The 16,311-nt window shown below is 40.2% G+C and overlaps 1 protein-coding gene across 21 annotated transcripts in view; it reads right to left on the bottom strand.

Annotated features, from left to right (window-relative positions):
* PTK2 (protein tyrosine kinase 2) overlaps positions 1-16,311 on the bottom strand; it is a 404,029-nt gene that overhangs the window by 164,119 nt on the left and 223,599 nt on the right. For 20 of the 21 annotated variants that reach the window (XR_013178148.1, XM_077166685.1, XM_077166687.1 and 17 more), the window contains one exon: positions 5,885-5,939. Coding sequence is in view for 20 of the 21 variants with exons in the window: in XM_077166685.1 (XP_077022800.1) it covers positions 5,885-5,939 (55 nt within the window). In the remaining variant the exon portion in view is untranslated. Of the gene's footprint in view, positions 1-1,973; positions 2,989-5,884; positions 5,940-16,311 lie in introns of those variants that run through there. The other variant, XM_077166694.1, reaches the window with a different exon arrangement.

The following is a 16,311-nucleotide window of genomic DNA, read 5'->3' as shown; positions in this document are numbered from 1 at the left end:
GCTTAAGGTGCAAATGTGAAGCCTTTAGCTCATCCCCTTACCCTCATCACTGTATCCAGCATATGTAATGACAACTAGACAACATCATTATACCTCTTCATTTCACAAAACTCAGTAAAGGTGTCAAAAACACTTTCACCCAGAGCCTTAAATCATATAAGCGTACAATTAGCAGAATCCTAATATATTTTGCATATTTCTCTTGCCAATTTACCCATGGACTGTCAGCGCCATCTTGATTATTAGAAACAGCATCATTAGTGCTTTTGAACCTAATCAAAGTAGAAAGCAAATTGTAAAAACCCATTTTTAAGATTCTGTTTCCCCAGAACCACTCCTGGTACCAAGCTGTATTAATCAAGGTTCTCTAAAGAAACATAACCAACAGGAGATATTTGTAAATGTGAGATTTATAAAGGAGTCTCACACAACCTTTGGGAAGAGTCCAAAATCTGCAGCACAGGCTGTGAAACTGAGCACCAATGAAGGGTCTGGATGAACTCCAAAGGGGAGGCTCACTGGCTAAAGAAGTGAAAATTTCTCTCTTCTTCCCTAAAAGTCTTCAGCTGATTGAATTATCTCATTTGTGGGAGGCACGGCTTAGATGATCAGAGATGTAATTAGCTACAGGTGCAATCAACTGACCGATGATGTAATACACCAGCCTTCAGGTTTATCAACCAGCCACAAAACATCCTAACAGCAAATTGCCAGTACTTGTCTAACCAGACAACTAGGCATCATCATCACTTGGCCAAGTTGACACCAGAACCTAACCATTACACTGGGCAAATATTTGAAAATACTAACTACATAGTATTAAAAGGCAGATGGTCCAAGCTGTAATTTTATTGTATATGTCTCATCTGAATATGGGAAGGAAATGTGTTCAGTATTACATCACCAGGGTAAGAAGATGGGAGTCACAGCAATGAATTAAAAACCCCAGGGCAGGCCACGGTGACTCAGCAGGCAGAGTTCTTGTCTGCTATGCCAGAGACACGGGTTCAAGTCCCATGCCTATCCACGAAAAAACAAACAAAAAACCCCAATAAGCTGAAGCAGGTGGAGCGGAGGAAAAGAATATTCACTTAGGGTTAATTTCCTAGGGAAACAGAAGTAACTCTCTGGCTCACACCAGCTAAAAGGAGTAACTTGGCGAACAGCGATCCCTGAAGTTTTCTCAGTCCATGCATAACAAGACCCCCAGAGGACTGTTAATTCCAGACTGACAATGCTCGGTGCTTGACAACATCTAGAAAAGCTTAAGCTATCTGAAAGGAGCCCCTAAATTAATTTTGATAAGAATTAATATTTGATAGAAATGGTACTTTAGCTCTTTCCTAACTATTCTTGAGGATAAAATATCTTCAAAATTTCACTAAATTCCTAGAATCGCTTGATATTAATCAACAGTTTGAGAATTGGAAGGAACAATGTTTTGCATTCCATTTTACCCCTATTTATACAGTCTGTGTTTGCCGAAATTTAGGCAACAAGACATGTTATGCATGGAATTTTAAACCAATTCCTTTGCACAGAGAAAACTGCTGAGAAAATGATACTTCTTCAAAATGGAGTATTATTAGGGTGGATCATCAGAAATTGCCATCCTGAACTACAGAAATGTTAATGTCATATTAGTCATCATAATATTTATCAGGTGCTACCAGAAGAAAAGCTTATAATATAATACTAAAGAAAAGCTGCAATAAAAGAGTAATAAGCTAAGAACACATTGAGGAATAATGTCAAACTCAACTTGAGTTTGACATGTTAGTTTTTTAGTTGTTGTTTTAATGCTCCTCTTGCACCAGACACCGAAGACATGGTAATCAAAAATATCTTAGGGTGGGCCATGGTGGCTCAGCAGGCAGAGTTCTTGCCTGCCATGCCGGAGACCTGGGTTCAATTCCTAGTGCCTGCCCATGCAAAAAAACAAACAAACAAAAAAAGCTAATGCGTACAAATACCTTATATATTTGAGGTGTGTGTATGCATCCAAATTCTGATTTTGCCATCAATCATGGCCTAAGTTCCACCAAAGATAATAAAGGTAATCTTTAAAAATTCACCTTGGGTGTTAACCAAAAACGATCCTCCAGAAATCTAAATATAAAGGAAAATGGCAAGTAAAACAAAAAGGCCTTTGGAAAAGCCACTGTATTACCATTGCCTATTTTTGGAAAAGCAAAGGTTGACAACTGATCTAGCCATTCTATAAGATTGTCTTGGAGAAAATCAGAAACAGACGTGAATTTTTTTTTTTTGGGGGGGTGCATGGTCCAGGAATCCAACCCAGGTCTCTAGCATGAAAGGCGGGCATTCTAGCCACTAAACTACCCATGTGCCAGAAGTAAATTTTTTATTAGATGAATTTTCACTAACCATGGTTAGATTGCTTGGAAACAACCTAATTTGTACTACAGTTTCACACCATATGGGCATATATTTATATTATAAAAGTAAGAAAATCTTGGCCTTCAAGAGTGAAGGATATGAACTCCTGATTAAGTTAATTAAGAAGCCAAATATATATAATTTATTTTATAGTTATGATGATTCATTTTTTTATTAGAGTGCATAAGAACCAGTTCTACCAACCTCATTAATGAGTTTCTTGGTGAATTCATAGCTGACAGTTTATTCTCTCTCATATCCATCAATCAGTGGCAATTCAATTTCCCACAAACTATAACTATTTGCTTGGTTTGTGAAAAGTTCTCTTCAGGTTCTCTAAGACTGCCTCCTCCTTCTCACACTCAAGGTCATCTAGGGCCAGCTCCTCCCTTCCCACTTTCATGGAGCTGCTCCATCTGGGCCTTCATCATTGCACATCTCACTGACTTTTGTCACAGCCCAACTCTTCTTGTAGCTGGACTATTCATTTTCCTTCATGCTCTTGTTGGATTTACAGTTTAAAATGTGAAAAGTGATCATGTCCCTCCCCTGCACTAAAATCTGTGATGAATCCCTAGTGCCTCCACACAGTTCACAAGTCTAGACTAAACAACTGCTTAACCACAGTCTCCCACACAGGTTCTCTTCCACCTAAATCCCCGACATTGTGAGCTCTATTCCCTGGGCTGCCTGGCATCTAGAGATCCAGATGGAAGACAGAAAGCATACTGGGATTGGAAGCAACGGTCAGAAAGGGAGTGAACTGGATGGATTCAGAGGGAGAGTTGGAAAGATGCTTTGAGAAAGCAAGCCCTCTGAGGGGAGGAATCTTGTGGAATGGCAGCAGTGGCAAAGCAGACATATCCACACCCAGACTCCAGCTTTACCATTCTACCATCTTCTGATCTTCTGAACGACTGCTCTCCATGCCTTTCCCCCTATGTTGTATCCTCTATCAAGAAAGTGTCCCCCTAATTCTATTCATCTTTCATTTAAATAAAATTTAATGAATGCTAACTATATGGACGGTATTAGGCCAAAATAGGGTTTATAGCAGAGATATAGCAGATACTGTCTTTGCCCTCATGGATCTTAAAACACAGTGAAAGTGGGAGATAAGAAACAGGCAAATGAGTAAATAATGGTGTAATTAAAACCTGAAATAAAGAGCAGGGTCCTAAGGTAGAAAAGAATCTTTCCCCATTTCTACACAGGGTGGGAAGGGAAGACCGTGTGAGTGTTAACAGCAAAGGTGAGGTCATGAAGGCCAGCCACAGGTGGCAAGTGGGAAGTACAGGGGGATGCGGGGGCCTTTGGAGGTGTGCAGGAGAGCAGATGTCACTCCCCTTCCACTGAACCCCTCTGATCATTGTGGCACCTTGACCTGAACCTATGGTTCCCCATTTTGAATAGGAAGACCTCTTTTTAAATCCAGAATAATTCTCGGACTCCCAATGAGAGTAGTCACCCTTTTTGTGATAACTTCTTACATATATATTTATGAGAGGACCTCTTGTAATACTTCTGAGGCTGCCAAGGGTTTCGTGTCTGTGATGAGTTCATCTGTGCTACTACCAGGGCCCAGTCATTTTCACGTCCCTTTTTAGCTAATGCTGAATACAGCATCCGTCTATCCAATGGCAATGTAATTCACTAAGAACAAGCTGTGAACATTAGCATTGTACTCTCCTCACCAGCACCTGGCAAACAGCTTTCTCAGCTCCCACACCAGGGATACTGCAGGTCAAGGAAAGACACCCATTCTCCCAACACCCGATCTGCCCCAATGACCCTATGGACAATCATAGCTCTGCCATTGCTGTGTGCCCCTAAGAGCCCTGAATCTCACTTCACCCTTCCAAAATTGTCAGACTTTATTTAAAGCTCCTTGCCCTCTGAATGCCAAATTCGTGCAAACTCATTCATGCCAAGGGTCTGAGGGACACTCAGAGATATGACAGTGCTCTATTCATCTTGGTACCTCAGCCTTTACCATACTCCATGGAGGGAGTATTGCATTAATTCACTCTAGTATTTCATTAATAGATCAGGAAACCTGAATGAAAATTACAAAAGAAGGGCAGCATCCCCAGAAAAAGAGCTGGAAACAAAAAGAAGTATACTTTTCCTCTACTGCCCTTGAATGCATGTCATAACATTTGTATAGTGCTTTATATTTTATAATCTGTACTCGTCAACAAGAAGCTATGTGAGAGAAGGAGGGGTATTATCACATTAGGCCGAGAGGACAGATTCAACAACTAGTCCTCACAGTCCTATTCTTGTTAATGCCAAGAGCAGTCCCAGATGCCTGGACACAGAGCTTTTTCCATATATGGCATTCAGTAAATGATGCCAACACTGTCAACTAGAGAAAGACATGAACACCACTGCTAAGACACTGTTGTGTGGAAATATCTCAGATTAGCACAATAAAAACTTTGCATTTTATTGTTACTAGTAATAAGAGCAACTATCCTAAAAGATGACACTTAGTGAATCCTGTCTATATATTAGACATTGTTGCAAGACTGTACATATATAAATTCACTTAGTCTTCACTTCCACCCCACATATTAGAAATTTGTTTCACCCCTATTTGCCAATGTAGAAATGAAAGGACAGAAAGGTCAAGCAGCTGCATCCTCTCATAGCAACCATCTTATCCTGCTCGGGTATGGCCTTATAATCATGAAGGATAAGAGCAGTAACAACCACCCTTTATGAAATGCTATGTGACAGGTTATATGGTCAGTCATTTATACACACTAATCTGAGAAATCTTCTTATCCATCATATGAGATATGATTTTCTTCACTGTGGAATGAAGAAATCAGTCCAAGGCCCTGGGTCTCAAAAATGGCTGAGCCTATGAAAGCTGGACTTGGTCTTAACTCAAAAGTATGCTCGAGCCTGCCACACCATCATGCCTGGACGTGTGACTTGGATTGGCTGGGGGCATCACACTTCAGACTTCCTGGTACTCTCTCTCCTGCAGTTAGAACCAAAGGCCTCTGCAACACTCACTGACAAAGAGATGTGTCAACATGACTAAGCAAGAGAAAACAGACTTTCAGTGTGGGTTCAAGTGCATATACATGCACAGTAATGCACAGGCTCCCATGGCTCTGCTACAGCAGCTACACTACGACTCTCTTACATACTGCTCCTTTTCTCCTGTGTATCAAAATAACCTGATTCTGCACAGACCTACGCAACAAAGAAAAAACACGCACGTAAGTTTCTTAGTTCTGTATTTAGCTAGTTTCACACACAATCAAGAAATGAAACTATGGTTTCGTGGGAGAAAGTTATAGCTATTAAAATCTATGTGGCATTAATACAACTAGAATAACAGTCAGCTTTTTACATTACAGCTTTTACATATAAAGGAAAAAACAATGTCATTTTATTTTCCCAAACAATTTACCACTGGGGAAAAGTATCTGAATAATTTGATGATATCAGAGAAGTCTCTAATTACCTTCACAGAATCCAGTAAACTCTTAGGAAAAAATCGCTTTAAACCAACATCTTTTCTGAAATATAAAAAGAAGCATATTAATAAATAACACCATCAATTAATATAATGACATTCTTGTAAGAACATAAAAGGACTTTAAATTAGTTGTCCTTCCATAGCATTCAGAAGGAAATAAGTAAAATGAAGCTCCAGTTTACCAGCACAATCACAGAAGGGGTGGAAAGAAATCAGTTTTTAGATATACAGAAAACATATGAACATAAGTTGGCTTAGGTAAAAAGCCTCTTTTTAAACCCTTATTGTTGAAAATCCTTCTAAAATAGTGTCTCTTTGCATAGTACAACAAAAGTTATGATTTTTTTTTTCAGATACTACTTGAAGGTTGTCTTACAAACATCAGTTCCAACTGGGCAATATTATATACACAGAAACAGACTAGCTTAATTACGAAAAGATTTGGGATATATTCTGGGATATCCCTTGGATTTATCCCAAAACTTGAATTGTTTTTAATAAACTTTTTTTTTTTGCTTAAGGAATTCATTCACCTAAACAAGGAATCCATTTACTTAAACAAGGGAAAAAAGATGAATTAAGTGATTGGTCCGAGGTCAAAAAGCTGAGTGTATGAAAATATTGGCAATCTAGGTGACTTTCTTGAGATCAATCTGCAAAGTTAAATTACTCACTATTATAAAAAGCTTGAAACCACCGCGGCCAAGCGCTCATTTTTTTTCCACCCACTTTGGATACTAAGCGATCCAGGCTTTTTGGTCACTAGATGGCACTCATGCACTATTAAGATGAAACTATACCTCTAGCTACATTAAGGAATTTCAGGAGACCCCTGAAAAACATGGGTAAAGAAGAAGAAAAGTGAAATACAGGTAGTCTTTTCAAAATCACATGAGGAAACAAAAAATGGAAGTCACAATATTAAAACAAAACAAGACAAAAATAAAACCAGGAATGAGTCCTTTGTCCCTAACTGTACATTAGCTGGTATTACAAAGAAACACAGAATCATGTTGGCTTATACGGTTGATCCTACACCCAAATATTTTAAATATAAATTATCTAACTACTAGTTAGTACTTCAACCAATGAATAACTTCTTGCTAAATCCAAAAATGACTTCAGCTCTGTTTCTTTTGAATTCTGTTATTAGTGTTATTTTTACAACATCCTAAGAAATTCTCTTTCTTGGCTTCCATAAGCCTATTGTTCTCTGGTTTTATAGAAATCTATCTGTTTCTATAACTAACTCCTGGTTTTTCATTTATCTGTCTAATAGCTGTTATTTGTAACTCTCATTCCTTATCTTTTCAGAACTACTATCATGTACTTTGATTTTTTGGATATAAAGAGGGGACTTGTCCATCCAAGTTCTTCCCCTTCTTATTGCATACTGAAAACACAGGGTCTTTGCATTTTAAGGATTTTGACGCTAAACACTCAGTGAAACAGGATGGTAGCCAAACAAGCACAGACAGGAAAATAAAAATTCTAAAATCTTTAAGGTATTATCCTTGAATGCTTTTCTCCCTTTATTCCTTTTCAGGGAATTATTTCATAATGAAAAGCACTTACTTTCATATCAAAGTCCTGGGTGTGAATTTTGGCTTTGCCACAGGGTGGATTTGGCTATTACTTAATATCTATTTGTAAAATGGGAATGCTGATTCCCACTATATACAGTGGTGCTAAGGATTAAAAACAATGTGTTTATAAAATAAGAGATAGGTCCTTTCCTCCAAATAGATCTTAAAGCCCTTTTTGTCTGATGAGATTTTGGCCCATATGCCCAACTGCCATCATTTTGAGGAGAGGTGAGGTATGAGCTGATGATTCGCTCACAACACCATGTACAGCATACACAGTGGGGCAAGAATCCAAGCCAGGCAAGGACGAGTCAGAAGGTGGCTTGCACAGGCAAAAGATAGGGGTTGTGCTGGCTGAGGGAGGTAAGCAGAGGTGGTAAGAAGTGCTGAAAATCAGGGTATATGGTGGACAGAGCTCACAGTGCCAAGTGACTGCACATGAGGTGAGAGAAAGAGGGAACTCAGACAACCCAGAGAAAGAGGCTGATGCCGTGTACTAAGAAGGGGAGTCTGGATGGGAAGGGGTGGAGGTGGGCACGGGGAGGTCTATTTCAGGTACGTGGAGTCTGAGTGAGCAATATGTGACCACCTGGTAGAAGTGCCAAGGAAGCAACTGGCTGAGTGCATCCAAAAGTTCAAACCATTGGGCAGGGAGTACAGGCAATGGTGGTGCAGTGGCAGAGTTCTCATCTGCAATGCCGGAGACCCGGGTTCGATCCCCGGTGCCTGCCCAAGCAAAAAAAAGAAGAAAAACCAAAAACGCTGGGCCGGAACCTCCTCTCCTGGGGGTAGGACTGTCCACTGCCATTAGTCACCCCATTTATACATCTATTTTTCTTAGAGTCAAGTTAAGAGGAACTCTTGTTAATAGAGCACCTCACAAGTGAGTAAATAAAAATGAAATTAAAGTATACAAAATCATGGGAAAAATTCAACAATATGCTAAATACCTTTTCTGTGAATTAATCAAGTAGCTGATCTTTAGGCTTGTGGTAGAGGCTCTGAAAAACTCTGAAGCACTGAAGGCCTTACGTTCAAAGTTTTTAGGGAGAACTTATTAAGGCTATCTAAATTTAAACCCTCCCTTTGGAAACCAGGCAGGAGTACAAAGGCTGCCCCACTTTCAACACAAGGCCGTCTCTCCCCTGGCTCGAGCCTGTGTATCTGAAAGTGTTTTACAACGCACTCGCTTTCCCACAAGGGTCAGCTGCCTGGGACAAAATTCCTTGGAACCCAAACTCTACACAACTGTCCTACATGTGAATAAAATAATAAACACAATGTATACACCATAAACAAAATATAACTACTAGTCTTTACAAAGTAATTCTTAACTATATAAATAATTGTCAAGCGGTATATCCGAGATGTATGTCAACTCATCTGACAAAAATACCTACCTCACATGAGCCTTTTACAATACCACCAACTCCTATTCTGAAACCCAAACATTAGGTTGTCAGTTCCCTGTAAGGTTAAAGGAATCTTAATAGCTTGCACACAGCTGGCAGGTTATCAGCAAGTGGTGAGAGCTCTGAAATCCAGCACAGCAGTGCAGAACTATTTTTAAATCCAGTGCCCAGTTGGATGAGTGGCTAACTGCTCCTTAGTTCTGAGTGGCTAGTGGCTTCAATAATGGACAGGGCAGTGAGAGAACATGTGCAGTGCTACAGAAAACTGGAATGGGCAATGAAATAGTTATAGTAACCAATCTAAGACTTTAACAATCCTGCTTCTCAAGTCTAAAGGGCAGTAAGCCCCAGTTCTCTTCAGCAGGGGCAATGGTAAGTGAAATGGAAATACGCTGGTCAGCTGCATACCTACCCTGGGGATGGACCACAGAGGCTCCTGTGGGTTGCTAAGAAAATCTGGGGAAAGACAGCATGAGTAAGGGTAAGAGTCCTGCTGTGATGATGCTGCAGCAAGGCTACGGGTTTTACAAGAGCAGGGTTTAAGTTAAATAAGGAACCTTTAATTAAGATTGCCTGTACATACATAGAAAGGAGAGAAAAACACCTTAAGCATTACTTCTAAATATTACTTTTGCCTGCACTCATTCATTTACTTATTCATTGGGAGTGTACACACTAGACACCCTATCAGATAATGGGGATACAAAAATTACTAAACTATGTACTTTTTTTCATAGAGGAGATAGTTATATACATGACTAACTACAATACTGTGAAAGGTGCTGTAACACAGTGAGCTTGCCAAATTCAATACCTTTAGTTATTGAGTTTTAGGATCTCTGGGATTCAAAATTATTTTTGTGATCAATTTTAAAGCACAGTTCTCTTAAATAACACTAAAAGAATTGTTTCTGTCCTTTATATGAAATACTTAGACCAAAGGAAATATTTAGATCACTGCTGACGGATGATTTTCTCTTTCCCTTTTGTTAAACCTCAAAATCTCTTTCATCCTCCCAACTGATTCCCACCATTCAGTGTCTCCTGAAATTGGTGCGGGTGTGCTAGGAGAGCTGCTCTCTCTCCTCATCTCACCTCTCCTTTTCTCCCCGAGGATGCACCACACGTGCACACTTGTTCAGCACTTCCCAGGTTCAAAGGGGGTCCAGGTAACCGCGTGTTCCTCCCCCAGGCAGGGCCCTCCACCAGGCCCTCTAGGCAGCCTCTGCACGCCAAGGCAAAGGCTTGGCCCCATGCTAGGCTCCTCTCCACAGCTCAGCCACGCACTGGTGAGAAGTTCCCAGCCTTCGGCATTGTCCCACACAGATGTGCATTCATGTCCACACACTCATACAACAGAAGGCTCTCAGAGGCCTGAGAGTGGAAGAAAGTTTGATTTGCATATTTCTCCACCATAAAACAACCAGAGAACAGGCAGAAAATGACCAAAACAGCAATTCTGAGTCCGAGTGATGAGAAGGACCTCTGCATTATATAAGGAAGAGCTGGATAGAAAAGCGGAGAAAAGAGGACTGAGAAATGAGAGTGACTGTATTCAACTGCAATAATCGCTAGGATCCACCACCGCTCAATGGCTGGGTCAGGCAGCTGAAAAGAGTCAAACCCAATTCTTCAGAGAAGGGGGATGGCACTCTTCTCAGACCTAAAGCCTAGCATTTCCTTGAGGGAACCTGGAGCCAGGAGACACATTTCAGTCACATACGAATTTATGGTGTGGGGCCCAGTGCCCATGGCCCATCCTGGGGCAACCTACTGTTGACTGGACTTGGGGGAGTCTGGGGGTCCTCCCCTTGGGAAGAGAGGGGGACACGATGCAGAGCCAATGTGACCACTGGCTGGTGAGACAGACACTCTGGATCCCGCGACCTGGATCCTTTACACACAGGGGTTCAGGGCACTCATTGTGCACAAGCAGAGACTAGGGGCTGGGCAGCTGCACTGTCACGCCAGGTGTCCCTCCTCTACCCCCAGGGTGGTCTTGCTGGCCAGCAAAAGGCAGAGCACTCTGATGGCTGGTGAAGCTAAACCTCCTAGTTCTACAGCCTGAAGTCTTTCCACACAGGAGCCTGGGACTCATCAGACCCAGCGTACTCACAAGCTAGAGTCTCTGCTGTGGTGCACAGTGCCCCTCTCTCACCCCTGGAGCTGACAGCTTCCAACACATCAGGAGGGGGCCTGTGGCCTTGACTGGATCTTCACCTGGTCTGGACCCTGCCCAGTGAGCTGCTGCAGGTGAAGAGAGGGGCGTTGTGGGGAAGAGGTAACTCAACATCACCATCTGCTGGGATGACAGGGAAAGTGCAGACTGGCCTTGGCCTGGCCTTGGTGACTAGGAATTACTGACAAACCAAATGCCAAAGGAGACCTTCAACACAAACGCAAACACAAACAAAATATTAGACGAGTGAGGGAAACCAACTTTCAAAATAACCTTATCAAGATAATCAAATGCCAAGAAACCAACAACAAAAAATCACAAACTATATGAAGGAGAAAGAAGATATGACCTAGACAAATGATCAAAATAAAACACCAGAGGAGACAGAGAATTTGAAGTAACTAATCAAAGATGTTCATTCAAATTTCCTAAATAATTTCAATGAGTTCGTTAAAGAAATAAAGGATATCAAGAAGACACTAGAAGTGTATAAATAATAATTTGAAAGAGTAAATAGCAAAATAGCAGACCTTACACAAATGAAAGATACTGTAAATTGAATTTAAAATATACTACACACATGACAGTGGATTTGATGAAGCAGAAGAAAGAATAGCAAACTAAGAGACAGAACAACTGAATCTGAACACACAAAAGAACACATGGTGATAAAGATGGAAAAATTTGAACTGAATCTCAGGGAAATGACAGACAACACAAAGTGCACATACATAAGAATCATTGGTGTTAGAGAAGGAGAAGAGAAGAGTAAAAGGCTAGGGAAATTATTTGAGGAGATAATTGGGGAAAACTTCCCAAACCTTATAAAAGAAGTAAATATGTAAATCAAAGAGGCCCAATGAACTCCAAACAAGATAAATCCAAACAGGCACACTCCAAGACACATACTGAGTAGACTAATGCTGAAGAGGAGGAGTCCTGAGAGCAGTCCTATGTGTATCCACCATACACAAGTCATATACGACTAAGCACTGACTACTCAGCCAGCACCAAGGAGGCGAAAAGGCAGTGGTGTGAGGTATTTAAGATTCAGAAAGAGAAAAAATTGGCAGCCAAGAATTCTTTATCCAGCAAAGTTGCCCTTCAAAAGTGAAGAAGAGTTTAAAATTTTCACAGATAAACAAATGCTGAGATAATTTGTTAACAAGAGACCTGTCCTACAAGAAATACTAAAGAGAATTCTGTTGGCTGAACAATAAAGAAAGGAGAGAGAGACTTGGAGGGAGTATAGAAATAATGATTATCAGTAAGGGTAACAGGCTAAAAAGAGAAAAATACTAGATCTGACAAATAAAAAAACAAAGGGGTAAAAAGGATGAAGGACAGCCTTTACAGTTATAACAATGACTGCTAATGGATTAAAATTCCCCAATAAAAAGGCACAGATTGGCAGAATGAATAAAAAAAATGATCCATCTATATGCTGTTTATAAGGAACTCATTTTAGACCCAAAGATACAAATAGGGTGAAAGTGAATGGATGGATAAAGTATCCCATATAAGCAATAACCAAAACAAAGCAGGAGTAGCTACACTAATACCAGATAAAATTGATTTTAAATGCAAAGATGTTATAAGAGATAAGGAAAGACACTATATATTAATAAAAGGAATAATCCATCAAGAAGAAATAATCATAAATGTCTATGTACCCAATCAAGGCGTTTCAAAGTACATGAGGCAAATACTGGCAAAACTAAAGGGAGAAACAAACATTTCTGTATTAATAGTGGGAGACCTCAACACACCTCTCTCTTCAATAGACAGAACTAGACAAAGGATCAAAAAGGAAATAACGAACTTAAGTAATATGATAAATGAATTAGACCTAACAGACATATATAGATCATTGCACCGCAAAATACCAGGTGGTCATGGAAGATTCTCCAGAACAGATCATATGCAGGGGCACAAAACAAGTCTTAATAATTTTAAAAAGAGTAAAATTATTCAAAGCACGTTCTCTGATCACAAGGAGTGAAGATGGAAATCAATAAACACCAAAGAACTGGAACTTTCACAAACATATGGTGATTAAACAATATACCTTTAAACAACCAATGGGTCAAAGAAATTACAAGAGAAAACAGGAATACAACATATCAGAACTTAGGGGATGCAGTGAAGTGGTGCTAAGAGAGAAATTTATAACTCTAAATGCTTACATTATAAAGGAAGAAAGAGCCAAAACCAAAGGCCTAACTGACCAACTGAAGAAATACAGAAGGAGCAGCAAACTAATTCTTAAAGCAAACAGAAGAAAAGAAATAAAGATTAAAGTGGAAATTTATGGAATGGAGAACTAAAAAACAATAGAGAGCAATTAAAGTGGAAATAAATGGAATGGAGAACAAAAAAAAGTAATTAAGCTCATTATAAGCAAAATTCTTACATCAAGGATAAATGTTTTTCTCCTCTGACAATACATATAGAAAACTGTTCTTGTCTCTTACCTTGTTTAATACATTGTGGATATAATTTCACAAACACATACAGGCCAGGCAAAAGACCAAGCAAATTAAACTTTAAATAAATGTGTACGTGGGTTCCCTAGCTTATCCTCTCTTCAACAATGTTGGAATTGAGCATCTTCAATTTAAGAGTACCACTAAGGTACTTTAACCCTCCTAAAGATGGATAAATGTTAGAGACTCTAACTGCAGTGGAGATTGTTCTTCCTTCTACAATACTATGTTAAGAATCATAATTTGACTTCCGGGCCAAGATGGCGGCTTAACAATGTGTGCATTTTAGTTCGTCCTCCAGAACAACTACTAAATAACAAGACATGGTACAGAACAGCTCCTGGGGCCACATTAGTAACTGGACACACAGCGTACCCCAGTCTGGACCAGCTGGACTGGGTGCGAGCCCCCCCAGAATTGTGAGTTCCCCAAGCCACTGAGGCCAGCGCCCCTGCCACACAGGCTGCTTCCCAGAAGGGAAAGGAATGAGACTTTACCAGCAGCAGGGGCTGAGCCTAACCAAACGCCAATTCTGGAATTAATTAACAAATCCTGACTACTAAAAATAGGCCCCCAGCTTAGGTAAACCTGGTCAAAGCGGAGGTCACTCATTTTTGCTCTGGTGTCAAGGGGGCAGGGCTGACAGAAAAAGAAGGAAACAGAGGTTTTTTGGGCTGTGTTTCTATAAAGGCTTGACTGCCTTTGGATACAGCGGCAGGACTTCTCAGGCTGCAACTACCCCAGGCATAGGCAGAATGCCTAGAATGCTCCTTTGAAGGCTTGTCTGGAGCCTGTGCCTTCCCCAGGGGAAGGGTGAGGCCCAACTCAGGTGGAATCCCTCCCTCAAGGAATTCAGACACCAGGGCTTGGTAATATGAAGCCATTAAAACAAGCCTACAACCTCTCCTGTCTCCACAATGTCCCCAACAGGGAGAGTCTGCCAAAGTTAAAGGTACCGCATCATCTTATGCTGCTGGGACCCGCAAGCAGACAAGCACCACATACTGGGCAGGATAAGAAAAGCAGAGCCAAGAAACTTCACAGGAAAATCTTTCAACCTGCTGGGTCTCACCCTCAGGGAAAGTCCTCCTGATAGGAGGTCAGTTTGGTTGGGGAAAATCCGGCTAGGGTCTGTAATACCTACGTAGACTCTCCTCAGGATTGGGGGTGGGGGGGAAGCACCATACAAGCAAGGAAAGAAACAAGAAAACAAGAACTGAAAAATTCTCCTCTGTTAAACAAAATTTAAGCTAGAGGTCTAGATAAAGCTGAACGGAATGTCAAAGAACAGGTAGACAACAAATTCACCCAGCAAGGAAACGCTAGGTAAAAGAAATGAAAGGAATCTCCAGAATAAACTACTTTAAGGAAATTAAATGCCTAGATGCCAGCAAAAAATAACAAATCACACTAGGAAAATTGAAGATATGGCCCAGTCAAAGGAACAAACCAACAATTCAAATGACATACAGGAGCTGAAACATTTAATTCAGAATATATGAACAGACATGGAAAACGTCATCAAAAACCAAATCAATGAATTGAGGGAGGATATAAAGAAGGCAAGGAATGAACAAAAAGAAGAAATCAAAAGTCTGAAAAAACAAATCACAGAACTTATGGGAATGAAAGGCACGGTAGAAGAGATGAAAAAAACAATGGAAACCTACAGTAGTAGATTTCAAGAGGCAGAACACAGGATTAGTAAACTGGAGGACGGAACATCTGAAATCCAGCAAGAAAAAGAAAATATAGGGAAAAAAATGGAAAAAATAGGGGCAGGGACTCAGGAAATTGAAAGACAATATGAAGCACATGAATATCGTGTTGTGGGTGTCCCAGAAGGAGAACAGAAGGGAAAAGGAGGAGAAAAACTAATGGAGGAAATTATCTCTGAAAATTTCCCAACTCTTATGAAAGACTTAAAATTACAGATCCAAGAAGTACAGCGTACCCCAAAGAGAAAAGATCCAAATACACGTACTCCAAGACATTTAATAATCAGAATGTCAGAGGTTAAAGAGAAAGAGAGAATCTTGAAAGCAGCAAGAGAAAAGCAATCCATCACATACAAGGGAAGCCCAATAAGACTATGCGCAGATCTCTCAGCAGAAACCATGGAGGCGAGAAGACAGTGGGATAATATATTTAAATTATTAAAAGAGAAAAACTGCCAACCAAGAATTCTATATCCAGCAAAATTGTCCTTCAAAAATGAGGGAGAAATTAAAACATTTTCAGACAAAAAATCACTGAGAGAATTTGTGACCAAGAGACCAGCTCTGCAAGAAATACTAAAAGGACCACTAGAGACAGATATGAAAAGACAGAAGAGAGAGGTGTGGAGAAGAGTGTAGAAAGGAAGACTACCAGTAAAGGTAAAAAGAAGGAAAATCAGATATGACATATAAAATCCAGAAGGTAAAATAATAGAAGAAAGTACTACCTGTGCAGTAATAACACTAAATGTTAATGGATTAAACTCCCCAATCAAAAGACATAGACTGACAGAATGGATTAAAAAAACAGTACCCATCTATACGCTGTCACTACTCAAAGGACATGAGGGCAAGGACACAAAGGGACATTTGCACACCAATGTTTATAGCATTATTTACAATTACCAAGAGATGGGAACAGCTGAAATGTCCATTAACAGAGGGGTGGCTAAACAAACTGTGGCATATACACACGATGGAATATTATGCAGCTGTAAGACAGAATAAAGTTATGAAGTATGTAACAACAT

This window comes from Tamandua tetradactyla, chromosome 6 (genome assembly GCF_023851605.1).
Source record: "Tamandua tetradactyla isolate mTamTet1 chromosome 6, mTamTet1.pri, whole genome shotgun sequence".
In the NCBI taxonomy this organism is placed as follows: domain Eukaryota; kingdom Metazoa; phylum Chordata; class Mammalia; order Pilosa; family Myrmecophagidae; genus Tamandua; species Tamandua tetradactyla.
The sequence above is the reverse complement of the archived record's forward strand: the minus strand, read 5'-3'. Positions and strand labels throughout refer to the sequence as shown.